Source organism: Drosophila albomicans, chromosome 3 (assembly GCF_009650485.2).
Source record: "Drosophila albomicans strain 15112-1751.03 chromosome 3, ASM965048v2, whole genome shotgun sequence".
Taxonomy (NCBI): Eukaryota; Metazoa; Arthropoda; class Insecta; order Diptera; family Drosophilidae; genus Drosophila; species Drosophila albomicans.
In genome coordinates this window covers 35,750,139-35,777,588 of record NC_047629.2, presented here as the reverse complement: position 1 = coordinate 35,777,588, position 27,450 = coordinate 35,750,139, and the positions used below count along the sequence as shown (strand labels likewise).

The window sequence follows — 27,450 nt, the reverse complement described above, 5'->3', positions numbered from 1 at the left end:
AACATATAGAGGGGATACCTAATCTTAATGATCTACATAGTTAAAAAGGAATAAAAAAGGTGGAATAAAGATACAAATATTCCAATTTGTTTTAAGCTTTAATATTATTATTATTATATTATATTATTATTATTATTATTATTAAAATTATTATTATTATTATTTACATATGACAAAAGAATTAATTACAGGTTAAAGTTTAATGACAAAATCCTTGATAATACACTGTACAGATATTTTCATGCCTTTGATTCGAAATAAGAAAATATTTGTAATATGATAAATGTATGTTATGGACTATATTTTATTTGAAATGCAAATTACTTTCAATTTATTAATCATTTAGAACTCAGCCTAGACTTAGACATCACTTATTCGTTTTAATATTAGAATAAATTGTATGTTAATGACCTCTCGGTGTAAATTTTAGTGGATAAATCGTTTTTAAACATGTTTGACTGTAATACGTTTAAGTAAGTTGCACTATCGTCTAATAAGTCATTAACTAATATTTCATAATTTCAAAGTAGCTTTGACTGCAGCCCATATTACAATGGATGGTAATTAAATAAACAACTTTTAATAATATGAATCTTAATTCTCAAATCCTGTATTTTCCATTTAGCCCTCCTACAAGTGCTTCACTTATTACAGAGTTTCCGAAACAAACTGGGCCCTTTGTTGAGAAGAAGTTCTCAAATTTTATTCCCCCTACTTTTTTGCTTAATAGAAATGCCCCTAAATCTAAGGTTAAAACGCGTAGCTGCAGTTGCTCTGCTAAAACTCCAAAAGTTTCGTTTAATTGTAAATGTAAAGACAAAGGAATTTCAGACTGTAGGAAGATTGATAAGGAATCCGGACAACGAGTTTGTAACAAATCCTGTGATGCTAAGAGCGACAATGTCTCTGAAGCCGATGATCATCGAGTTATAGGGAAGTCGAGCAGCGGAAAACGAGTTTATTGGAAGACTGGGAATGGTGAAGAAGCTCAAGAGAAATCTAGCAAGGATAAGAGAGCTTATAGGAAGACTGGGTACGGTAAAGAGCTTCAAGGCAAGTCTAGCAATGATAATCAAGTCCAAGCGAAATCGAGCAGTGGAGCAATACCTCCCGAATCGAATCCAAATAACACTCTAGGAATCTCAGGGGATCCCCAGGCGTCTGAGGGTGTATGGTCTGGCCCAGATCCTGTAATACCTGTGTACGATTATCGGGACGAATTAAATCCAATGAACCAAGTATTGGTCACAAATGAGATGCCTGTTTTGAATGAAATGCCTCGACCTCTCAACGAGATGCCTGCTGCAGGGCTGCCCACTCGAAAGAATCCTCAGTTTGATCCCTGCACAGGCCAGGAACGCCAAGCTCCGTCTCAACAGCAGGCAATATACGCAGCGCCCTTTGACTATATGTATCCAAATTATTGTCCCATCCCGTCTAGTCCCTTGCCATGTTGTCCTTGTCCAGCAGCTATAAATATGTATGCTCCAATGCCAGGTTTTCAACAACCTGCCAACATCAATGAGCCAGGGGAGAATGCTGTTGAAGCAACTAATCCAACTTCTGGAAGCACCTCAAGGGAGGGTGTAGAGAAATCAACAGATAAGCGGTAAGTTCTAAATTAAAAATTAAATTGACTGTAGGAGGTGATGTCACACTTTTATTCCAAAAAGAGAGCTTCTACTTCTCTACTACGCATTCAATAAATTCCTTATTGCTACTAATTTAGCAACGCATCAAATCAAGAAGCTTCGACCCAGCAGAAGGAAAAGACAAAGAATTCAAAGCGGGAGAATAATCGCGCAATGAAAATTGTTAAATGTAATGACGTCAGTAAGGATCTCATCAAGCAGTGAGTTCAATGTCAAACCCAATCTGAGATCGTAACACAAACATCAAAACACAACATGTAACACCTCAAAAAAAAAAATACATAAAACACTATAATGAAATAGTCCCGTGTTCGAGGTCGTCATCGGTGTTGCCTTATACAAACTTGCTTTTTCGTTTGGCAGGATTTGCAATTCGCTGCAGATTTCGCGTCCACCGGTCGATTGCTATATCGTGTTACCCATTCCCATGGCGGCCAAAAGCAAAAGCAAGACCAAGACAAGCTCAAGTGAATCAAAGAAAAGCTTTGACTACGACTCAACCAGCGCTGCTGAGAGTAATGTCGCTCCTCCACCTGAAAGGAAATCTGCGAACGCAGCTCCTCCTGCAAAGTTAAAATGCAAGACACCAACACGTAATTGTGGCTGCAATACAACGATCACGGGAAAGTAAGTGTCCCATCTCAATTGCCACCCGCATCACGCTCATCCTTTCCTCATAGATTCGATGAGAGCTCGGACAACTCGGAGGGTACGCCGGCTAGCAAGGACAAGGACAAAGGAAAGGACGATAACAACGGGGCTTGCTGCAGCACTGGCGGTTGCTATTATCGCCCACGCTACAAGTATTGCTACAATCCCTGCACAGGTTGCTTCTATTGGCGCAAGCAATGCTGTTGCTGCAACGGCTGCTGTAGCAATGGAGCCGGCGGAGGTGGCTCCTGTCCCATCCAAAAACAAGCTGGCAAACCGGATGCGAAGTCCTCAAATTCTACACCTTCCTCAAGCAAGAAGAAAACCGATACCTTAAAGGATTCATCGAGAATTTCGACGCAGTCGAAGCGTTCCACAGCTGGAGCTCTGTCGGCATTCCAGCCGTGCTCACAGGATACGTACAATCAATGGATGGGATTCCAACAGCAACCCACATCAATGACACGGCCACCATTATGCTATCGTTCTCCACGATTTTTTCCGTCACAATTCCAGATGAACAGCCGGAGATTCGTCTCGCAGTCCCAACTGAATGGACGACATCAATCACCGGACATTGATTGGACGCCACAATAGGGATGAGCAACCAAAAAAAAAAAAGATAATTTCTCATTGAAATCGAACTTACAAATTGGTTAGTGCATTTGTTTGAAAAGTTGCAGCTAAAAAACTAGCGATAGTTTCGATATCCCGTGCGCCAATTATCGCTACTATCGATAGTAGAATTAACTCGAATCAAATCTTTTCATTGTCTATCCAATCTATCGAAATTGTAAATGAAATACGATCGTTCATAACTATATTTCGTAGTACTCTCTTTTATTAGTTTTTAATTTTTATTTTGCGTTTCTCTTTATTTTATACACTTTCGCATGTGTTTTCTTGTTGTTGTTTTGCTGTTGATTGCATATCATATACATATATAGAAGTATAGATTGTTCTTATTAAATTTGTGGGCTTTGTAGAAAAACTTAAGCTTGTTTTTGTTTTTTAAAATTATTAAATTTGTTTGTTTCCATCAGGAAACCTAACTAAAAACTATGAACATAGCACATTTATATATTTTGCGTGTATGTGTGTGTGTGTCTGTTTAGTGCAGCGATAAATATGCGTGTTCTAAATATATATCAAAAGTAATACCAAGATGAAGTTTGTTTGTTTTGAATGGAAATGGAAGTGGATATAATATTAAAGTCTGCCTGCACCCGTCATAAATGATTTGTAACTGAGTTTTGGCTTGCAAATTGCCCCATAAACATTAGCAATGATTATCATTTGTATCATTTGTGTTTCATTTTCTTTTTCTTTACATATAATAATGTATATATATAATATTTATATATATATCTTGTATATTTATGTGTATATTTGTAGGCTTAAATACTATATGGGCGTCGAGCAGGCGTAACAAAAATAATAAAAGATAAACAAAAACTACGTACATGTTTCAAACTATTTACATTGGACATTTGTCAGTTTGGTTTTGTGGTTTTGTGTTTTTTTGTTTTTTGTTTAAACATTGCTCAAGATTAAATGATATCATTAAATATGTGTGTGTTTATCTATGGTCTATGTGTGTGTTTGTAGTTCTGCTTTAATCACATGTTTTACGACTCAACTCAACTTATGTGGGGGATTGAATAACTTAAGGAATTGTCGACAAATTGATGTTGCGTTCCGTTTTAGGCATTCTCATCGGTCACGTAGATATATCCATGCTGTTGCAATATGCTCAAACGTTTCTCCACCGCGTCGCGATCTATAAAATTAATACGATTAATACAGATATATCAATATATAAAGCTGATAGCGAACTTACATTTATTCAACAGCAATTTGTCCTGGGGATGATTGCACTTCTGGACCAACGAGTGCAGCAGAATGTGTGCGGTGTTGTAGCGCTCAAAGCAATTCTTCGTGTTCTTCAGCAACTCATCCAGCGCAGCCGCCTGGCACTGTAGAAATAAAAGCGGTTTGCTTAAGGATCAGTTTAGTTAGGCGACTTATTTTAGTTACCATATCCAATGCATAGTCGTAGAGTATCTTATCCGCGGTTATGTTAAATGCATTTGCCTTTTGGAGCAGGCCGCTGCCATTGAGACGCTTCGACTCGAACAATATGCTGCGATACTTGGCGTTCATGGTGAGCAGCGCTAGAGGATTGCATTACATGGTTCATAAATGATTTAAAATGTGGTTGTTTATCATCACTTACCATTCTTCACATTGGATGAGGGTTTCAGCTGCCCGTTGCGCAGCTGCTGCGATGCCAAATTCAGACCGGACGACAGCAATTGCAGAGCACGCACCAGCAGCACCAGACGCTCGGCACGCTTGCAGTGCTCGGGAGCATGTGGCGGTATCTGATGCTGCTCGGCGGCCGTCTGGCTGCCGGCGACCATGAGCGTGGAGAGCGGAGCACAGCGTGAATCGGCCACCTCCTGAATGCAATCGGTGAGGGCGAGCACAAAGTTGAGTTTGGAAAGGGTTTCGTTGTGCTCGCGATCCATGAGCGTCTCCTCGGACAATTCGGGTGCCTGGAATGCATGCGGCTCGCCGCCCACCCCGCCAGCTCCAACCGCGGTATCTAGCAGACTCTGCAGTCCGCCTGTGGCGCCCAATTCGGGCAAGGTGAAGGCACGTGGCCCCAACATGTGATGTTGATTGTTATTCTCCGAGCCGCTGCCAGCCGAACCAATCGAACCCAGCGAACCGGGCGCCACTAGCAGCGTGGGGCTGCCCAATGTGGGCAACTTGGTCAACGCAGCGGACGGCAGCACCGGGGAACTGTTGCCGCTTCGACGCAACGGCGACTGCGAGTGGCCCGGCGACACTTGCCATGTGCTGGGCGCATGCGGTGGCGGTGTCTCCGACAGCGAGCCACCCGACGCGGATCTCACACGGGTCGGTGGTGTGCCAATGGCAAATTGCACCGCTGGCGGCGATATCGAATTGATGTCGCTGCTCACGCTGCTCTTGCGCTGATCCGCACGCGGCTGCTTTACGCTAATGGGCTGCGATCGTGGTATTTGCTGGCCAGCTGCTGCCAGCGTGGCCACGGTCAACGGCATGCCACTTCGGCCGGGAGAACCTGCTGCGGCAGCGGCGGCCAAGCGACGCGCTGGCGCCGGCACTGGTTTGGGCTCCGAGATGGGCAGACTGCTGGGACGCGGTGGACTGGATTGATGTTGTGCTGGCTGCTGTTGCTGGCGTGCTTGGGCAGCAGCCGTTGTCTGTCCCTGCGCTTGGGCTTGACGTTGATCCTCGGGCAGGTTCTTGGGCACCAGTACAAAGTCATCCGAGTCCTCGTGGGAGCTGCAAGAGGCGCTGTTGTTCTCGCTATCACAGAGCACGCCCACATTGGTGATGGTGGCACAAATGGCCGGATTAGCCACCACAGAAACTGGCAACATAAATAGAAGATTAGTTTAAGGAGAACTGTAATTGTATTTCAACTTCAACTTACCGGTATTCTCTTCCTCCTGTGCGGCCTCCTGTTCCTCGCGCTCCTTTTGCTGCTGCTCGGCCAGCTTGACCAGCTGCAGCTCCTGCTCCATCTGCTGCTGCAACGGACTCTTAGCCTTGACGGGCGGCGTGCCACTCGACAACGGCGGCATGTCAACTATAATTTAAAGAAAAGCAAAAAGATAACATCAAGTTCAAATGGAGCACTTATCCAGAACTAACCTGGCGACACTGCTGCCTTCTTGCCCTGCAGGAAGGGATGCACAAAGAAGTTCTCATAGGATATGCGATCCTTAGAATTGCGTCGCAGCAGACACAACAGCAAATCGCGCAGATCCGGCGACACACCATGTGGAATTCTAAAGAGTGTAAAGACGTCAAGTATTTAATACTGTTATTCTTGGGAGAACTCTCTGAACCTACTTGGGCGCCAGATTGGCGTTCTGCTCGTAATAGAACTTCAGCTCGTTGGGCGTTTGTGCATAGAATGGCGCCTTGCCCGTCAGACACTGGTAGACAATGGTGCCCAGCGACCAAAGATCGGCCTTGGCATCATACTGCAATGACATAATGACTTCCGGTGCCTGTCAAGCAAAAGGTTTTTAGTGTTAACAACTAAAAGTCATTTGATAGTCTTGCTTTTAGTTTACCATGTACATGGGAGAACCGCACAGTGTGGCTGCCATAACGCCCTCGTTTAGGAAACGCGCGAAACCAAAGTCAGCTGCAAGCAGAAAATAAAGAAAATGGATGATAATGATATATGAATATAAATATTTGTTGTCTTAATTGACGGAATCTGTTGATATTGTTAGGTGTCAAGTATACAATCAACTTTTCTTTTGCAATATAACCTTATGAACTTGCTTATAGACTATGTGCAGCAGTCTAAATCTATCTTATAAACTTCATTGATAATCACAGTACTTATTCTATATAGTAACACTTTTTTCTAAATTCGAAACTTACCAATTTTAAGCGTTATTTTCGAAGGTGCTGGCAGAGTTTTGCCATAGTTGTGCGACAATAGAATGTTTTGTGGCTTGAGATCACGATGCACAATTCCTTTGGTATAAAGTGCTTTCATGGCACCAGCTACGAATTGAATAAAAATCAATATTAGTTAAAGCTAGCACATAATGAAAGTAGTTGAATAACTTACCTAGTTGTATAAGAAAGAGTCGGACAGTATCTTCGCTCAGAGTGCCCTTAACGCTCAGATAATCTGCCAAATCACCGCCATTACAATACTGAAATAAAAACAGAGAAATGAGTAAGTAAATAATTAAAGCCTTTTTGATTGCTGCTTTAAGTAACGCTTTTAATAATCACATTTATGCTTTACGCTGCGATCTTAAATGTACAAGAAAGTTTTTATAATAAAGACTGCTTTGAATTGTATCTTACAGATACATAATGAATACATAATAATATATATATTAAATTTGTATCATCTTCATTTCTTACGCTTAAAAATGTTGCATTAATTGAATTGTAATTTTCAAGAAAAATATCTACTTTTAAAGATGCACTTTAAGTGTATCTAAATCTTTTTTAATTTGTATCTGCTTCACTTCATAAGCAAGAATTTTTATCTTCACTAGAGAATGTTCTTTGAATTTTTATTTTCTTCCCACTACTAAAGCTCAACATTTAAGTCTTCAATTGTATCTAATAGATACATTTTCATGCCATGCATTTCTGTGCCTAGAAGAGCTTTAAAAATCTTTCTTTCTGGCCTTATTGCTAATCTCTGCAAATTGTGGTGGCTTCTGAACTGCCAAGTTGGCACAAAAAAGTATTTGGCGGCACGCAAGCTAAATGTCCAAATGCAATTAGCCAACACAAATATCCACTCGAATGCTATAAAATGCGCTGTAAACTGAATGAAAACATCAAAGTTTCGACGACATGGTGGACGCGGCGGGGGCGCTGTGTAACGCCAGCGAAACGCCGCTGCTGAGGCCCGAGGCTCGCGTCTCCTCAGGCAATGGAGAGCTGCAGCTGCTGGGATGGAATGTGCCACCGGATCAGATACAATACATTCCAGAGCACTGGCTGACACAACTGGAGCCGCCGGCCTCGATGCATTACATGCTCGGCGTCTTCTACATCTTTCTGTTCTTCGCCTCGACGGCGGGCAATGGGATGGTCATCTGGATCTTCAGCACATCGAAATCGCTGCGCACGCCATCGAATATGTTTGTGCTCAACTTGGCAGTGTTTGATTTGATCATGTGCCTCAAGGCGCCGATGTTCATCTACAACAGTTTCCATCGCGGCTTCGCTTTGGGCAACACGGGCTGTCAACTCTTTGCGGCCATTGGTTCGTATTCGGGGATTGGAGCTGGGATGACAAACGCAGCGATTGGCTACGATCGTTTCAATGTGATCACCAAGCCAATGAATCGCAATATGACCTTCACCAAAGCCGTCGTCATGAACATTATCATCTGGTTGTATTGCACGCCGTGGGTCGTCTTGCCGTTGACTCAGTTCTGGGATCGCTTTGTGCCCGAAGGATACCTCACCTCGTGCTCGTTTGATTACCTGACGGACAACTTCGATACGCGTCTCTTTGTGGGCACCATCTTCTTCTTTAGCTTCGTCTGCCCTACGCTGATGATCATCTACTACTACAGCCAGATTGTGGGTCATGTCTTTAGCCACGAGAAGGCGCTGCGTGAGCAGGCCAAGAAGATGAACGTCGACTCGCTGCGCTCCAATGTGGACAAGAGCAAGGAGACGGCCGAGATACGCATCGCCAAGGCGGCCATTACTATCTGCTTCCTGTTCTTCGTCTCCTGGACACCATACGGTGTCATGTCTCTTATTGGAGCCTTTGGCGATAGAAGTCTACTCACTCCAGGTGCCACCATGATACCGGCCTGCACCTGCAAACTGGTCGCCTGCATAGACCCCTTCGTGTATGCGATTAGTCATCCAAGGTACCGCTTGGAGTTGGCCAAACGTTGCCCCTGGTTGGCCATCAACGAGAAGGCGCCGGAGTCCAGCTCGGCAGCCTCCACGACCACGGAGCAACAACAAACCTCGGCAGCTTAAGACAAATGAATTATCGATCTAGGAACACGCTGAATCCGCTACTCGACCCTGACACGACCTCGAACTAGGAACACTTTTTCGTAATATTTATGCCAACTATACTATAATATTTTTTTCTTTTTATTTTTTTGTTACTCTATAATTTAGTAGTATATTATTGCAAACATGTGAAGAGAAAAACCCAAAAAAAAAGTGATAAAAAGAAATAAATAAATGGAACAGCAGTACTTGGAGATATAAATCAAATATCTTCCATAAGCAAATCGCGTATGCGAATGAATTAAGCTCAATCAAGAGCTGCCAGTGTGGCACGATTGTATCTGAATTATGAATTGAAATTCGCTTCCACTTTTCTCTCAAGGGGTTCAGATTCTCGTGAGTCTCAGTCTCGTTCTCGTTCTGGTTTCGCTCGTCAATTGTTGAAAACATGTTTTAGTTGTCCCGCAAGGTCAAAGTGAAATGAATTATGACAATTTTCAAGTCGGAAATCAGAAATTTAATGAGCTTCCTTCAACAACGCTTGCTTATAAGGGTTGGATGGCAAAATTCTTCTATTGTATTTGAACCTTTTCAATTGCTTGAAGATTTTGCAGCTGTAGATTTCAGCATCTTTGAACAATTCTCTAGTGTTTATTTCCTGTGGGACATTTTACGAACTTAATGGTCATACAATTATTTAAGATGTATCTTTTGAGTTGGTTCTATAATAATTTTAATGCATTTTGCTAAACATATAAAAAATCGAGAAAAATATCTTATAAATTATAAATTTTTATAGCATTTTCAGTAATTCCAGTAATGAACCGTAACAACACTTCATAAAATTGTATGAGCTATATACGTATGAGATATGAATATTTCTCCGTCAATAATTTTGAGAATATTTAATCACAAAACTAAAATTCATTTAAAACTGAAATTTGTTTTATCGATAATAGTCATAGATTTCTTTAAGCAAATAAAATAAATATCAGGAAAAATTAATCAAGACTTGCTCAAGAAGTAATTCATAAAATAAACTTGATTGATAACCGTAATATATTATGAGTTTTAGAGTTAAGAGCTGTGTATTTTTCTTCATTCATAATTATGAATAAAAAAGGTCTGCAATCTTCATATCATTATTCTTATCTGGACATATTTTCGCGAAATTATTGTTTGTTTAAAAAATCAAATTTATAGTTGTACTGTTAATTTTTTCAATATGAAGCAGAATATTTATTATATTGATATCGTTTAAGTACTCTAGCAACCTATCACATGCCTTCCTCAGCATGGCAAAAAGTTTGCGAAAGTTAAAACCAGTTGCTTTTGTTAATTTCAGTTGTTTGTCATTTGCGGGGCTATAAAGGATTTGCGATTGACCTTCAGACTACGACTGCAAACAAAACGCCAAACGAAAGAGACAGAAAGATGCCTGATTTGTGTGCAGGAAAGCTTTTTCAGCTGGTACAAATTTTCATGCATAATAAGCACGGCAAATTTGGATAAATATGAATGACAAAATGGGTGGGCTACTTACACTGTAATGAGTAAACAAAGCGCTGCTAGTACTAATAATAATAATAATAGCATACACAACGACGACAGCGACAAGAACAACAACAATATTAGGCAATTAAAATGACAAAAGATTCTACTTTGGATTGCATCCAAAACAAAAATGACAAAATTAAAAAGCTACAAAAAAGTCATTGACATGTAAAGTGCTCGCCAGCAAACAAATAAAAGACAATTCTGCCCGAGAGAGAGAAAGAGAGAAAAACATTTTGATAATAAATAAAAAAGAGTCAATAAACAGAAAGAATAATGCAATAACTACTGCGCATGAGTCAGCGCATTATCGAAATTTTCAATTGCTAAATTCAAATGCAATCCAATCTAAAGAGAACCCAAAAGAGAGGAACACATTGTCGGACTCAAAAGCTTCGCCTCTCTTAGGCTTTAGCGATTAAACTTTAAGCGACTCGCCGTTAACGTCGACGACGCTGCTCAATTCAGTTTATCAGGGACATTCGCGACATTCGTTCGTCTCTCGCGCTCTGTATATAAATGTATAAAAAGCTATACGCATACCAAACAATCACATAAAATGCTCGCAGCTTGCGGAATTTATAGACATCAAACATCAAGCGCGTTATAGAGAAAAAAAACAAAAACAAAATTAACATTATGACTAGGGTAATGCGTACTATAAGCGACTTAAGACGACATCGCGACTAAAGGTCAACATTTTTCTATCGGTTGTGAAGCGATAAAAGCTACTTGTTGTGTACATGACTGAAAATTCATTCAACGAAAGCTAGTTTTCTGATTAGCTAACGCAATTAATTACATCCATACGTATTTAATTATTTCAAGTAGACGCAAAACAATTACGAATGCTAGTCAATAATTAAATGTGTTCTCTGTAGTTATCAACAACGTGAAAACATTTTTTTTCCAATGCAAGCAGAACAAACACACAAATGATAAGATTAAACGATTAAACATTATTATGTCTAAACAATAAAGTAAAAGTAGAATCCAATCAAATCAAATATCAAATATTTATAAATGAGAGAGATGACGTGCAAAATATGCCGCCATCATCACGTCACTGAAGCGCAATCGCAGAGTGCTCACTCGTTCTCGCTCTCGCTCACTTGCTACCTTAAGGCCTTTTATGCTCTAACACAGCACAAAACAATACATACACCTGCTCAGCACACTAGGCATAAAAGCAAAAGTTCACTCTCTCTCTCTTTCGACTACTGTTGGCAGCTTTTGACTTCGCTCCGTCAGTCACAAGTTGGCGGTGTTCGCGTTAAGTTGGCCTCGCTTCAGTCGAAGTGCCATTCAAATTGCGCGACTTGTGTGACGAAGCTGCAAAAATTGTGATTTCTTGTTGAGCAGATCATAATATATGTATGTATATATGGCATACATATGTAGTATATATAAGATTCGACAGAGATTTCATGTGTTTTGTTGGAGAAAAGTAAACAGAAAATGTTGCTGAGCGAATAAGAATCAAAAATGGAACGAAATATTAATGCCTCGTGCTATATAAAGTGAAAAATGTGATTATGTACCGACAAACACGAACATTTACATAGAATTGTGTATTACTAAGATATTTGTTGTGACTCTCTTGGAAAGAATGTTCTGTTCCACGGATTACTCAGCATGATAAGCCAATCTATAGAATTCCATTGAAACAAACCTACAAAATTCCTCATATGATTTGTTAATCATTTCAAAGATTTAATGGGATTTACATATATCATTTAAGTAAGGTGTATCATAAAAGTGTGCACATAACTTTTAACTGTTTTACTTGCTTTTAATTATATAATCAACAAAAATTTCTTCAACTTTATTCAACAGCAAGAAAAGTGAATCAACAATTTCGACAATGACATGAGCTTACATTATCTTGCATAATAAAGTAATAATAATAAACTACCATAATAACATTAATAATAAGAAAATATATAATTTAAAACAACAAAATGCACGTGTATTACAAATTTGGATTACTTTTAATATTTCTGCTGAGCGTAAGGTAAATGAAATCAAAATTCCACTTGTTTTTTCCCGTTTCCCCTATTAAATAAACAAAATACATAAATGTATTATATTGAAAAGAGGTTCTAGTTGCGTATTGTACTTTATAATTCGAATTGATCGAAACTTTGACATGGGGGAATTAAACGTATTCTCCATAACAAATTGATAAACCTTTCGCATTGCTAATATCGGGAACCGGGGATGGTTTATTTATAGACAGCTACAGCAAAGTGGGGGCAATTACAGAAACAGCAAAGACTCACTGAGTACAAAGTTCCACAATGGGCGAAATTCGCGCAATGGAATCACACAGAAACCTGTTGAAAAACTTCGGTACATCAAGTGCTACCGAACCTTGAACCGACTTTACTATATCAGAAATTCTTTTTTTTTTTGTTTCTCTTTATAAAAACGTCGTTTAACGACCGCCACGGTAACAGTGACAAAAGTTCCACTCGTAATTAATGTTATTATACTGTATATTTCGTTTTGTATGTGTGGGGGAATGGCCTAATCGGCCAGTCGCGAGTCGAGTTGATAAAGCAAACAGTTGCAACGATAATATATACTATATACTATACTATATGCTCGCTTATCGATATGTTTACCCGATGCGGCAACCATTCAAAAGAAAACTCAAGACAAGCCAACTTTCGACCAGTTTTTATGACTCACATGTGGTCTCCATTTACAGACAACTGGCGCTAGTCGAGAACTTTACTTCTATTGATTTATTTATTCCGCACATACTCGTAAAGTCACAGTGTAATATAGTCTCAAGGGTCGCGCAGTTTTAATCTATTTACGGCAGCAGTTCTATTTAAACGTATACGTAATATGCCACCATCCTTGGCACACATCATTAAGCGATTAAGCTATAAAACTACACAATTATTAGCTAGTCGACTAAATACAATCTTATAGATATAGTATTTCTCCCTGCTGATCCGCTGAACTGCGATCAAAAGTTGCATTCTTAATTCGCACGCTTGCAATATAGTATTTCATTACGATTCGTGGAATCAAAAGTCACGCAATTTGTGCGAGTTGCATGTCGGCGATTATAAGACTTGAAACACACTTGAACTGGGCGCACAGTAAGTCACCTCGTAACATTATCAACAAAAACAGCAAAGTCGCCACTAAAAGCGCTGCTAATGAAGGAGGATTCAGGCCGTCAACTTGGCCAAAATCTCGACAAAACGAAAGTGAGAGTGAGAATCAAAAGAGACATGCATACTATATACAAAGCGCAAAAGGAGACAAACGAAATAAAACACGGCCAAGTTGTGTCGTGTTTTAGCCATGACGTAAACAGGTTTTCCGACTGTTTTCATTCATGTGGCTCCAATAATAAACAAAAGCGAATAATGATAAACAGCAAAAGTTGCAAAATCAAAATGTTACAAAGATGTGCTTAACATCCAACACACCCTGTAAATGCGAAATCACACGATAAATGCATGAAAATAATGAAGAACAAATCAGGCAAACCACTTTCTCACTATACTTTATTTATGCCAAGTCTGTACAGGGTCTCGTTGCCTTCGAGTGTCTGTCTGTTTAAATGGGTCAAGTGTGCTTTCAGGATAAATGTGCTAGGTGTGTTCACAATGTAATCTTACGTCACTTGAAATTTGCCACCATATTTGCAGCCAATTTGAGAGTTTTACTTTTGGCCAAAGCAACTTGGCAAAAACAGTTGCTAATCAACTGAGGCTAAACCCAGTTAATTGCCCAATATGTGCATGACAAGCGAGTTCTAATTCTCAGTTGCATTTTTGTTCAATAGCATTAGTTATACGGCACCAGCGGAGAACAGCGAAAATAGCAAGAGCAAAAGCATCGACGATAATTACGACTACGACTATGATGATGATGATGATTATAATGAGAGCAACAGTCCAGAGATTGCCGCCAATCGTCAATCGGATTCAACATCATCGACAACAACAACAACGTTTCGTCCTATATTTAGTAAGCACAATAAAATTATATAATTTTCTTTATAAATAAATTAATAAATTTAATTCCCTTTCTAGCCATTCCCCGTCGCAGCAGCCACGTGTTAGAGCCAAGCTGTCCAAGGAGCTGTCTCTGCTTGGAGGACTTTAAGTATGTCCAGTGCATCAATGCCCAACTCACTCATGTGCCATTGGATTTGCCAAAGACGGCAGCAATCGTTGACTTGAGTCACAATGACATTGCCGAGTTGCGTGCCGAAGACTTTTCTGGCTTGGCTAAATTGGTGGAAATCAATTTAAGTTACAATCTGCTCAAGCAAGTTGACAAGGAGGTAACTAAATTCATTTATTATTTAAGGAATCAATTAACTCAACAACTAATTCAAATTAGGTTTTCAATGGTTTGGATCGTTTACGCCGCCTACGCTTGACCAATAATCACTTAACAACCATCGATCCTGACACCTTTGCAGGCGCCACAGATTTGGCGCTTTTGGATTTGAGCAACAATACGATTGTACAGCGCACGGATGGCTCTTTGTTCAATCAGCCCAGCTTGACAGAGTTCACATGCTTTAACTGCAACTGGACGGGCTTGCCGGAGCAGATATTCTCAAACTTGAGCGGATTGACTTCACTGCGTTTGGATAACAACGATTTCAAACGAGTAAGTTACGCGCGCATCAAAGTTATCGATAGACTACAGCTGGATATCAAGTTGGCAGCTCTACAGTCACACGCACACAGTATAGTTGTCTCGCTCTAACTGTCGCATGCGCCGTTCGCAATTCGCACAATATACTGATGCTTCTTCTTCTCGTTTTGACAGCAAATCGATACGAAAGCTTTCACGCCGCTCAAGAACATAGTTAAACTGAAGCTGCCCGAATTGAATCAAACAAAAATTGAAGAGCTGTGCCAATTACTCAACACGATTGATATCATCAGCTTCAAGCATTTCGATATCAGTTGCTTTGAGCGCGTGCTCGGCAAATCGTTCAACGACAGCATCATCTGGGCCACCGATTCACCGACCTCTAAGCTTGCCACGGCGTTGCCCAGCACACCGAAGCCAACCGCGCTCCTGCCACCACGCACAGGTAACAAAAACAAATAACAAAAACACATTCAATGAAATTGTGCAAATACAAATGCAAATATTGTTTCAGCAGCCAATCGCAAGCCTCACAATAAACACATGGCCAGCAACGAGACGACGGCAACTGTAGCCAAGGCGGGCATCATGACTGAAACAGAGAAAAGCACCAGCAAAGACACAGAGAGCTCATCCAACCAAGTGGCCATCGACCCGGAAACCATCAACACGCTACTCATCTGTAAGTAATTGACTTTTCAATCGCGAATAACAAACTCTAACTCTGCCCATTTTCAGGCATCATTGTGCTAGCCGTCGTGGGCATCGCCGTGGGTTTAATCTGTCGCAAAGATATCGGTGGCATTAAGACAAAATGCTGCCGCACCAGCAAACCAGAGCCAAAGGATCAGGTGCATCCCACTGAGGAGATACCGTTAAATAAGCTAGCCTAAGACGCACGCTCGCTGCCTTACACAACAAATATAATAATTATCAATCCATTTACAATTCGGGACAGCAAAATTCCAGCAGCATTTTTGCCATTGAGCATTGTAGTTTTTTGGAGAATTGTAGATGATCTTAGTTAGTCACTTAGTTTAAGTCGCCTAGTCGATTAGTCCTCTGTTATATAGAACATCCCACACTACTCCAACTTGTCCCCATTCACCCTTCGTTTTGGTCCCAAGAACAAACATATAACTATTATATATATTATTCTATGGTTACGTTTGGAGCACACATCATATTGTTAATTGACCTAAATGTTAGCTGTCGTACTCTTAATATATAGACACTTTGCCAATTTATACAATAAACATTAATTATTGTAAATAGCATAAAGAAATGACGACTCTGTTTATTCATCATTTCGGCATAGAAAAACTAATTGTTAGGTAATTATATTATTCATGAACGCACCACCAACAACATTATCTAGACTTTTGTCCATTATTAAAGTATTAAATGATGCTAATCTAAAACTACAGTTAGACGATAAAAACGAGACTCGTACCACCTGATACACAAATATTCAAATTCAAAGCTGTCAGTGTAATGTATATAATTTGGTTGATATTTCAAGCTGGGGAAAAGCAACGCGTGCAACTGAGTCAATAAATGACACGAGAATAAACTGATTACATTAGAAATTAGACAATAGGGGCAGGGAAGGGCAGAGCAGGGAAGTACTTGAAGCACAGAGTAAATAAACACGAAATGGGGTCAAAGTCAGATGAAACAAACCAAACTAATCGCATGTTAATTCGCAGTTTGACACGATTACACATATAGGGGAAACTCAATCAAATTATATGACAGACTTATAACTACATATATATTGAGGTCTAGCTCCAGGAAAAAATACTTTCTAATAAAGAGAAGCTACCCAACTATTGTGATCCAGGGAAAAAGTGCGTAGATAAGAAATCTGTCACAAACACAATCTTATCAATGGCTAAAACATTGGCCTATTTACGAAATGCCTTTCATTTTGATCAATGAACACTGCTCGCTAAAAGTATGCAAACACCTGTGGAACGCAGCCAAAATAAGCAATTAGAATCTAGGAAGTAAACAACTAAATGCGTTAATCTATAAACAAGTAGGTCAACAAATTTTAGTTAAAGCGGCTCGAGAAATATACGCTTTTAGTCAGATTGCTAAATGGCAAATACCCTGCGCAGATTAATAGATTAGATAGGTAGTAGTTAACTTGCTTAAAATTCTTTGTTCTTTGATAACATTTGTGAATACCATTTAAGGAAAAAGAAATGACATCACTCGTCACAATCGTAAAACTATCGATATGAAGAAGACGAACAATATGTTGAATAATCTTTCTTTGATCACATAGATAACATAGCTCTAGTTTTTAGTAATATTAACCAAACAATATTTTTACATTAATATAAAAACTATTTTACCTTCGAATTGCTGGCTAAGTATAGGCAAAAGTTTTATCGATATAAATCGATAGTATTCCTCGATAGTTTATTTTACAAATATTGCACGAAACATTTCAAATTCATAGAGCATTATCTAGTCGGTTACCCTTTGCTTTGGCGTTTCTGCATATTTATTTTGTTTTCGTGTAGACCATGATACAATTATACAAGGTAGTGCCGTCGGAAAAAAGCTGTTGTCAGTGCGCATTCGTATTTCGACGCGAGAGGTTGTCTGCGGACGAAATTTTTAGCGCAATTAACCCTTATGCAAAATGTATTTTTGCCATGTATGCCGTAGACACGGATAGAATTTAAATATTTAGAGAATTGGAGAATTCTCATATATATTATTAATATTGATCATAAACAATTTACATTTAAAAAATATGTCAAGGAGACATTAATATTAGCTTCAAAATATGTAAATATTAATATCATCGTCTAAGTGTTAACGCGCATTTCATTGCCGTCTCGTTCACACTACCACGCTGTGCCTCTTTCACTCGCACTCATTGCTAACATAGACAGGGGACCAGCTTTTTTCCGACGGCACTACCTTGTATAATTGTATCATGGTGTAGACTTTGCAACTTCCGCAATTAATTGCGTAGCGTTTTAGCTGAAAGTGCCATGACTCGTGAGAGTCAGAGAGAGGGAGAGCGAGAGGAAGAGGATCGGGGAGCGTATGACGTGGAGCTTTGCCTACGTGCACTTTAGGTGCAATGAATATGGACAATAACAACAACCAAACTGAGTCATACGATTGGGCCACATATCATTAATATTAATGCATACTATATAGGATGGTTCTATTGTATAAATACTATATGGAGAGTTTGTTTTTTTGAACAATCGCCGCGCAAAGACATAAACAATGATGGGGCAAAAACATTGGTCAGACTATAGATAAGACTTAAGACCTAAGGCTATAGACTCACCTCCATAACCAGATTGACACAATCCTGGGACTCCTTGCAATCCAAGAGAGCGACAACATTCTCATGATGCAGCTCTGTTAGTTCCTTGAGAATTTTAATCTCCTTGCCGAGTAAATTCTGCGTCTTGATCAGTCCCTTCTTGGTAATGCACTTGATGGCAACCGGCATGTGTTTCTGCAATAATAAACAAACAATATATAAAATAACAGTGTTAATTAGCACCCATTAGTGTTGGTTAACGAACTAGAGGCATTGAACCCAATCGGCGAATGACTTTCAATTAAAGTTGAACTCATCGAAATGTTTGATTTATTGTCAACACACAATTGAACATAAAATTCAATTGAATCATATCTCAGTAAATGTTCTAAAAAAGATTAACTCCATGCGATGGCACTGAACGTAACAGCAAATTAAATGCTGATCACACAGTGAGCACACTTGTTTAATGACTCACGTGTCAATTAACGTAAAATGTGATTGATAAAATGCACAGGTAGACAGCGTAGATTTGCAGTCCCATGCATTTAAGTATATAGACAGTTTTGGAGTGCACATTGTGTTTTGAAGTGATTGTCATGATTACAATAATATTCTCACTAAATTGATAAATTTACCGCAGCTTATTAAATATCAATTTCAACGGTTTTATGCATTTAAAGCTAATTTTTCATGAATATTTAAGCTTAGCATTTCGAGAATTTAAAACCGAAGCAACAATGAAGCAGCTGCTGCTTGGCACGCAATAGAAAACAATAAGAAAATATAAACAGTTAGGTTTTAAATACATTGGAATAAATTGGGTAATTACTTCGTTCAGTTAACTAATTTAAAAGTAAACAAAGTTGATGTTGTAAGAATTGTTTAATAGCACTAACTTATTGCAATTGAATTGGGATGATACCCAAAGTTTGTCTAATTAAAATTGTATAACTATTGAAAGCAAGCAATTATATCATGCAGCTAATTTCAAAATTTTATCGCTTTACAATACTAAAAATAATGGAATTAAATATGTAATTCTTAATGTGGGATTGGCAGAGATAAAGATAGTTCAAAGATAATGGTATAATTATGCAATTCAAGTAATAATTTCATTTGGCTAACTAATTTAAATTTGTTTTATTTTAAAGTCAACAAAGTAAATGTTGTAAGAATCGTTTAACAACACTTAATTATTTGCGTTGAATATGTAATGCTTAATGTAGGTTTGTTTATCATTAAATTTATCTAATGATAATTGCATAACTATTCAATATGAGAATCGCAAAGAGAGGCCTCGCAGCACTAAATCATTGAATATCTACTTTTAGCACACACTTCTCTGCCTCGTGCATCACACAATAATTGCAATGGTTGCCCATAAATATATGCATAACTAATTAGAAGCAAGTGCCGCTTGCAACGCAGTTGCAAAATGCGTATAGCGTGCAACGTGCTACGTGCAACTTGTTCCGTGTCCCGTTGTTATTAATAGCTACGCAGAAAACACAAAAACGCATTGAGCCATTCACTTGACGAGGTGCGTCAAGTTTACCGTTTGTCTTGGGTTTAGTTTGCGCTTCAGCGATAAGAGAGGAGCTATCTCCTCATCACCCTTCCTCCCCACCCAGCACGCTATTTACCTCCGCACTTAACAAGCGACAATGACTCTTTGTCTGTGTTTACCTTAGCCAACAACACAACAAAAGAGGAAAGTGTAAATTTGTGCGGCAACCTTTCATTTCGCACTTGTATTAAAAAATATGGCATGAAGCCAAGCCTCAACGCATCTGCAGATACGATCGAATGACTGAATTATCCGACCTGAGTAAACTTTACTTTTTAACAATTGTTATTTGCTTTCATTTCGCCGTCACTTCATTACCTATTTTCATTATCTCTCGTTTCCATTGTTTCAAACCTGAATAATCGCACAAACCAGTTAAAGCTGAATATTTATATTAAAAATAATTGATATTTACTCCAGTTTTGCATTTTTGTTTTTTTGAATGATGTTTACAATCAATAAATACCGACCACTTGACCGATAACAAGCGGCATTTGTATATTGCATCTTGTTGTTTGTTGGGAGAGAGTCTATAAATATACTTTGTTGCTGCGGCTCATTGATTAAAAATGTTTATTGGTCCCCCTAGGGATTGGGATTGACGTTGGCTTACAAACAGCAATTCTACATTGAGATGCAATGTTTTCTTGAACTGATTAAAGGCTCTGGCCTAGGTCAAAGTCAAAGAAAATGGCACAGCGACAGTTGTTGATAGGAAGAAATGCAGATTAAGTTCTTAATTCTTAGGGAAGGCACTTAGAACCCGCATGTAAAACTTTCTTAAATAACAGTCGAGTGTACTCGACTGTGAGATACCCGCTAATAATTTGAAATAAAAGCAAAACTGTGCTGTATTATTTTTGAAATAATAATAATAATACCAAAATACTAAAATATACCGAAGGTTATATTTGGTATATTGATATTGTAGTATATTAAAAAAATACCATATAGTACACAATGTACAAGATTCAAAGTAAATATAATACTTTTAATATAATAATATTTTTAATATAATGAAAAATATACCAAAGGATATATTTGGTATATAGATAAAGCACTACATTCAAAATATACCATATAGTACAAAATGTACAAGATTCAAATTAAATAAAATACTTTTAATATAATGAAAATACTAAAAATATACCATATAGTACAAAATGTACAAGATTCAAAGTAAATATAATGAAAATCTTGAATCATTTGCTATACAGACCTTAAAATATATGTTTGTAAGTTGATCAATAATGTCATTAGTAGTTTTGTAATTTTCATTCATTTTATGACAAATCTCTGTTTACGTTTTAACGAACGGAAGTCACAACTGTTGCTTTTATTATGCAATCGTGAAAACAATCATTAGAATCAACGCAAATGTATAGTTCATTAATAACAAACAAAATCCTATCGAGTTTCAGACATGTCTCAGACATTCAAGTAGCTTGCTTCCACGTGCAGACTAGATGGCGAAATATGCGCATAAATTGTTGCGCGCCGTATATGGAAACAAATACGGGCACTGTTCAGAATGAGAATATCGGAAAGAAATATCATAATTCTCACGCGAGAAACTGGTTTAACGAGCATTTCAGACTAGTTCCAGTTCGCTGCCAAAAGCAAAAGTCAAGTCGAGTCTTAGACACACTCTTTTTCTAATTCCATCAGGATGTAAAGATACTTCTGAGAGAGAGAGAGAAAGAGCGTATTCGCAAGTCGTTTGTGCTTAGCTAATGTACACGCTCTGTCAGTCTTTTCATATCGAGTCAATCACGCGTTGTGCGAAATTGAAAACCTGCGACGCAGTTTGGCCAAAAGAGTTTTCCGCCTGACGTTTCGGATTGCCTTTCCAGCTATATATTTTCACCCAGGCAAACCAGTTAGTGCCATATCTTCCCAGCTCTGTGAGTGACTGTGAGTGTGTTTGTATCTGTCAGATACTTTGTGCTGTTGCTTGTGTTGTTTTGTTTCTCGCATTTTCTGCGCAATTATTTTTTGCTATTTCTGTCCAAATTTTTCTTGTTGTTGCTTTCCTTTTTGCCCATTTTATTTTTTGTACATAGTTGGGGGCCGTTGCACTGTGCGGCATCGTCATTTCTTCAATTCCATTTGTGGCCTGTAGCGCACCCCGCTTTTGGCCTTATCACACACTGACTGAACAGCAATCAACTCAACCCAACTCAACTCGTACGGTGCATTGAACTCCACTGAACCCAAATTTCCATTCGTCATAAGTAATGTGCAAACTAATTTCCCCCCATCCTCACAATATGTGCAAATTGGGGTTCAGCGGGATCGCGGGGTAAAGTGCTCGCTCAGCTTCCGCTTGGCCTCCAAGCAAAAAAAAAAAAAAAAAAGCACAAACAATATAAACAGCAAACGAGCAAATGACTTGTTAACTTTCACATTCGCTTCCACACACGATTTGGGTTTCCATTTGTGCCATTTTATACAAATTTTCTGCATATGCTTGAGATTCTGATTTTTTTATTTTTCGCAAAATGGGTGATTGGGTCAAGAACTTTTGTTATCATCCGAGGGTAAATAAACTTTTAGAGGACGACATTGAAAGCGAATTGGTTTGCAGCTGGATGGGAATCTAATTTGATTAAAGTTAGTTAATCTTTATGTCTGATGAAGCCAATCAACTGTAAACGGCATTGTATTGAAGTTATCGATAACTATTTATCGTTCTCGAATGATCGTTTTAATGTACAGTTTAACTTAAATGAAGCAATTTATTTTTGGAATTAAATTATTCCATTTAAATGGCAAATGAGTAATTTACATATATCAGATTTGTCTCTTTCAATAATAATAATAATAACCAAGCACCCATCGTTTGTTTTTGATTGCTTTCAATGACAATAATAAAATATTTAACTGTATGAATTTACCTCTGTCTAATTACAACCCGCGCTTATTTAGCTAGAATAATTAACTGCTTGCGACGCGAATTAAACAACTTCGCACTATTCTCACAAATCTAAAACTGATTCAACCCTTTACATGAATTGCATTAGATGTCTGAGGTGTCCACGATGACTGTTGAATAATTCTGATTCGATTAGAAACGCCTCGATTCGCGCCGGCTGATAATTTCTCAAAACGCATTTAATGCACTTGAATAATGCAAAGTGATTGCAAAATAACAACAACAACGACAATATCAACAAGCAATAACAAATGGCGACAAATCAAATACAAAATGCAATTGCTAACAATTATGAAAAGTAAATATGCTAAAAACTATAAAACAACGCGAAATGAAACGCGTGCATGCAAAGCGACCAGACAGATGGACGGGCCCCGGAAAGAGGGAAGGAAAGAACTGTGATATTACGAAACCTTGCGGCAATATACACATTATGAAATATGTAGAGAAGCGCGAGGGTTATCAATAAAATAGTAGATAAAAATGATAGAAAATTGGCAAAAAAAAACCTGTTAAAATTTGCCTAAGAAAAATATTACAGTTTTCACAAACAAATAATTTATAAATGGTTATACTCAATGAACGTAAAATATAAATAGTATCCTAATCGGAAAAATGTGCATATCGTAAAACACAAAAATTAGTTCTTATATATCGATAAGTTCCTTTTGTGTCATCTCCAAGTGGTCTATCGCAAGGCTATCAACTATGGAAACTACCGACTATTAAAATAAACTGTAAAACTAATTTAACTTAAATTGTAAATATATAATAATAATAAATAATACAAATTAATTAAATATAAATTGCAATTATCGTAGTGTACAAATTACGAAACGGATCAAATTTGTACTTTTACAATTTAAAATTGTATCGTATAATATCGATAAATACTTGAATGATGTACTCTGCCATCACTAAACGGTCTATCGCAATGTCATCAACTATGAAAAACTATCGATAGTTTCGAATACACTTTTTCTTCTGCTCATATATACAAATATTAAGTATACGCATTCATTTCTTTATAATTTCACTTACGAGCTGCCATCGTCTATGCACTCTTTACGAATTATCAGAATATAATGACTTTTTGCATGATTCTTACTCAATGTGTGTGGGGTTGTGCCTTATGCAATGCCACGAGCACAAAGAATATCGAATGGAAAACCATACTATATATGTATGTATGTATGCATTGCATATACCTAGTATAGTAGAATAAACAGGAACAAAGCAATGTAAATTGTTGGAACACGTGTCAAGCGAGCAACGATTTGCACATGTGTGTGTGTGTGTTTGTTTGTGTTTTGTGTGTGCAACCAATGGTTGTGCATTAATTTTCATTCATTCATTTTGTGTTTTCCACAGCTGTAGTAAAGATATATGATGGGGAAGGGCGGCCTACGATCCGCAGATTTGTGTTTATTTTTGGGCAACACAACTCGCATTGTCTGTCTACAGTTCTGTGGCTGCGGCTGCGGCTGCACTCGTGTATCTGTATCTGTATCTTTTGTTGTCTGCACATGCACATGTTCCATGCGGTTAACTATTTTTAGAACGGGACCATGGTGCATCTGCCTGGCGACATGTCAAGAGATTAGCGTGTTCTTCGGCTGTCTAGATATTTTTTTAACGATAGCCGCGAAACCACATTGAAAAATGCCCAACACTTTATGCACAATATTGATCAAAAAGTGTATTTTTATAAAGTGCTAATAGAAGCATCACGTCAGGAAATAGTAATGCATGCACTGTGAGAAAAAACTGGACTATATTGTCAAATAAAGGCAGCTAAATTTAGATTTCCAGTCGTATTAATAATAAAAATCCAGTTTGCACAAATTATTTCGGATTAGTGAATTAATACATGCTCCTCGCATGCATAAATAACTCATTATAGTTTTGCAAATTGAAAGCGAAAATTCAACACAAAAGTCACGTAAAAATCAAAGCGAAATTGAAAACAACTCAGCAAACAAACAAGCAAAGCAAAAGTTTTGCGGCAACAGCTGCCCGTTATTGCATCAGCTGTTTTCTGTATCCATGAGATACGCATCTTCTTCGTATACAAACATATACTATATCGATATATCTACACATAATAACATATGTACATATATGATGTTTTGTATATAGACAAACCTCACAAATTTTGTGTGACGCTCTGCTTTCAATTTGTTTATGAGAAGAAAATCTGTGGCAACAAAAAAAGCAATCACAGCAAAGTTTATCAGCTGTGTGATTTGTTTGCTTTTTGTTTTTGCTTTTCGAAGAAAAAAAAAGTTGCTCAAGTTCATTTTGAATTTAATAGGCGCACTCTTTAATGACAATGCAATGACAACAGCAACAACAATCACCTTTAACACCTACAACAACAACAACACCACTAACAATTACAATAACAAAGTGTGCCCCATTTATTTCACAGCGACTGTCATTTGTCTCAGTCTCTCAACGCTACCTATAGTGTTGCCATCTCTTTCTCTTTGACTTGGTCTTCCCGACGATTTGTTAATCGCTTTTTTCTTTCGTTTTTTTTCATTGTATTTTCGAAAGAGCTGTAACTTTTGATTTTATTATCACTTCGATTTCTTTTCTCGGGGACCTGTTTTGTTAATTTCCCAGCATTTCCATTTATCATTAGTAGTGCCAGATGAAAGGCAACAATACGTGCAGAGAAAATTCAGGTAAACTCATTTCTGACTTCTCAGGGCCACAACAATTTCATCAGCTAAAGTCATCAAACTCGATCCTGACAGCCGCTGTCGCTGACTCAATGCGGTTCGCATAATATGCATTATACTACCTATATAAATCAGTTATTATTAATTACTGTCATTGTGCATTATTTCCATTGTTTTGTTGTTAATGTTCCCTAAATCTTCTAACTCTACAAACGCCACCATCTATTTCTGTACAGCAAAAAAAAACAGTGTGTACATACACTCTAAAAAAATAAATCCGCCTACAAGCACATGTAGAATATTTGTTGTATGCGTTGTGACCATGAAATAGTTCAAAACACTATATTGAATACACACACCATCACGCATACCTACATACTCTATGTACATATTTACATATGTACGTATGTATGTTCGACCCACAGCGTAAATTGTAAATAGGCCTCAGAAAACGCGTCGCAAAAAGGAACGAAACGCACGTGTTTGTGCTTCAATCCAATGAATGTTGTTGAAATACACATTTAAAAACAAAACTAATGAGAGATAAGGGGCGCCATAGTGCCAAAATAAAATATAAACAGAGGCAAAGAGAGAGAGAAAGAGAGCGACTAACGTCAAAGGAATTCGCAATAGCAAAAGAAATAAACAGAAAACAACAACAAGGGGCAACGCGCTGATGTTGTTTTTGTTGTTGTCGCCGCGACTCATCAGCTGACGTCCCCTTCTCTTTAGTTGCTTTTGCATTTAACATTTGCCAAAGAGAAAATGAGGAAGATACCACTACTTTGGTGTTAGTGTGGATACACTGTTTTTTTTTTTTTTGCTAATTGCGTTTTATGCGAGTTTCGCATTTGCTGCGACAATGGCGCATTGTTAACAACAATTTGTTGTTGTTGTTGTTTGTTTTCTTTATTTTTACAAATGCGAGCCAAGCCCACACTTTGAAAACAACAATAACAATAAAATAAAAATGCAAAAACAATTCCAGCTAAACAAGTTATTACATGACGTCGCCGTCGTTTTCTTACCTTGCGATGACGTCCTTTGTAGACCACAGCAAAGGCGCCATGGCCAAGCATATCCTTGGAGCTGTATTCATATTCCCCGACAATATTCATTGCAGGCGCCGCCGGCAGCGAGACGCGTCTGCTTTGGATCCTTTATCTCTTTCTTTTGCTGCAGCAGCAATAACAACACACTCACACTCTAACACACACGCGCTCACTCACTCTCTCACACACACCGACACTGTCGATTGGGGGTGTTGGTTGGGTGAGAGGGGAGGGTTGGATTTCCTTTTTCAGCTGCTTTCGGCCGACTTTTTGCAGTTAGTTGCAATCGTTGTGGAAAATCAATTTTTTCGCATAACTCTGGCAGGAATTTTCGTAAACTTTTTACAAGCACTGCTAGTTGCCAGCTGTTTTGCTAACCAGCACTTGCTATAAACAATTACACACTCACACACGCACACACCTGCCTTTGCTTTTTTTTTACTTATGCTTTTTGCTTGTAATTTAATTAAACTCTGTGTAGCTTTTGTGTGTTAATCGCTGCTGTGTGTGTTTGATTATTTATTTAGTTTGCGCAGACACACACACTCACGCGCACACAATAATGGATTATTAGTTCACTCCCGGTCGGTTTTTTGATTAAATTAAACGTTTTTCTTCACAATTTATATTGTATTTGTTGGAGAGAAAACTATTTTTGTGTATGTCTTTTCACTTCGCGATTGGCAATGTTGTGCTATACAGTATTTCTTCCTCTTTTAGGAATTCTTAACATTTTGCTTCTTCATTATGCAGCAAGTGTTAATGTTAATGCTCTGTTATACTCAATATGCACTGTAGTCACTTTCGATATCATCGATTAAAAAAATGCGTTGTCGTCAAAATCAAAAATTTCGACTTTTTCTCATAATGTAATTCATTATT

At 38.2% G+C, this 27,450-nt stretch overlaps 4 protein-coding genes across 7 annotated transcripts; 3 read left to right on the top strand and 1 right to left on the bottom strand.

The window, feature by feature from the left end:
* The first annotated feature begins 351 nt into the window (after positions 1-351).
* On the top strand, positions 352-3,126 carry LOC117567030 (uncharacterized). Of its 2 annotated transcripts, none has more exons than XM_034246733.2 (6): positions 352-473; positions 531-560; positions 626-1,609; positions 1,730-1,852; positions 2,016-2,279; positions 2,333-3,126. In XM_034246733.2, the coding sequence occupies exons 1-6, from the start codon at positions 451-453 to the stop codon at positions 2,898-2,900; spliced, it is 1,992 nt and encodes a 663-aa protein (XP_034102624.1). In that variant the 5' UTR covers positions 352-450; the 3' UTR covers positions 2,901-3,126. The 2 variants fall into 2 exon arrangements, with proteins under 2 accessions (XP_034102624.1, XP_034102623.1); XM_034246732.2 differs by having other exon boundaries at positions 361-473; positions 528-560.
* A 656-nt stretch (positions 3,127-3,782) lies between these two features.
* Positions 3,783-27,263, bottom strand: LOC117567028 (serine/threonine-protein kinase unc-51). The gene is made up of 12 exons (XM_034246729.2): positions 26,545-27,263; positions 18,346-18,519; positions 6,952-7,039; positions 6,759-6,884; positions 6,440-6,513; positions 6,213-6,373; positions 6,012-6,148; positions 5,791-5,946; positions 4,540-5,727; positions 4,341-4,477; positions 4,144-4,279; positions 3,783-4,083 (listed from the first exon to the last, which is right to left on the bottom strand). The coding sequence occupies exons 1-12, from the start codon at positions 26,632-26,634 to the stop codon at positions 4,007-4,009; spliced, it is 2,544 nt and encodes an 847-aa protein (XP_034102620.1). The 5' UTR covers positions 26,635-27,263; the 3' UTR covers positions 3,783-4,006.
* On the top strand, positions 7,686-9,083 carry LOC117567035 (opsin Rh4). The gene has a single exon (XM_034246741.2). The coding sequence runs from the start codon at positions 7,701-7,703 to the stop codon at positions 8,850-8,852; it is 1,152 nt and encodes a 383-aa protein (XP_034102632.1). The 5' UTR covers positions 7,686-7,700; the 3' UTR covers positions 8,853-9,083.
* LOC117567034 (leucine-rich repeat and transmembrane domain-containing protein 2) lies at positions 10,875-16,308 on the top strand. Of its 3 annotated transcripts, none has more exons than XM_034246739.2 (8): positions 10,875-11,033; positions 12,222-12,399; positions 14,197-14,381; positions 14,447-14,700; positions 14,760-15,035; positions 15,198-15,468; positions 15,538-15,705; positions 15,762-16,308. In XM_034246739.2, exons 2-8 carry the CDS (start codon positions 12,347-12,349, stop codon positions 15,914-15,916), a joined length of 1,362 nt encoding a protein of 453 aa, XP_034102630.1. In that variant the 5' UTR covers positions 10,875-11,033; positions 12,222-12,346; the 3' UTR covers positions 15,917-16,308. The 3 variants fall into 3 exon arrangements, with proteins under 3 accessions (XP_034102630.1, XP_034102629.1, XP_034102631.1); XM_034246738.2 differs by lacking the exon at positions 10,875-11,033 and adding an exon at positions 11,630-11,759; XM_034246740.2 differs by lacking the exon at positions 10,875-11,033 and adding an exon at positions 11,631-11,759 and having other exon boundaries at positions 15,541-15,705.
* Positions 27,264-27,450: the final 187 nt, after the last annotated feature.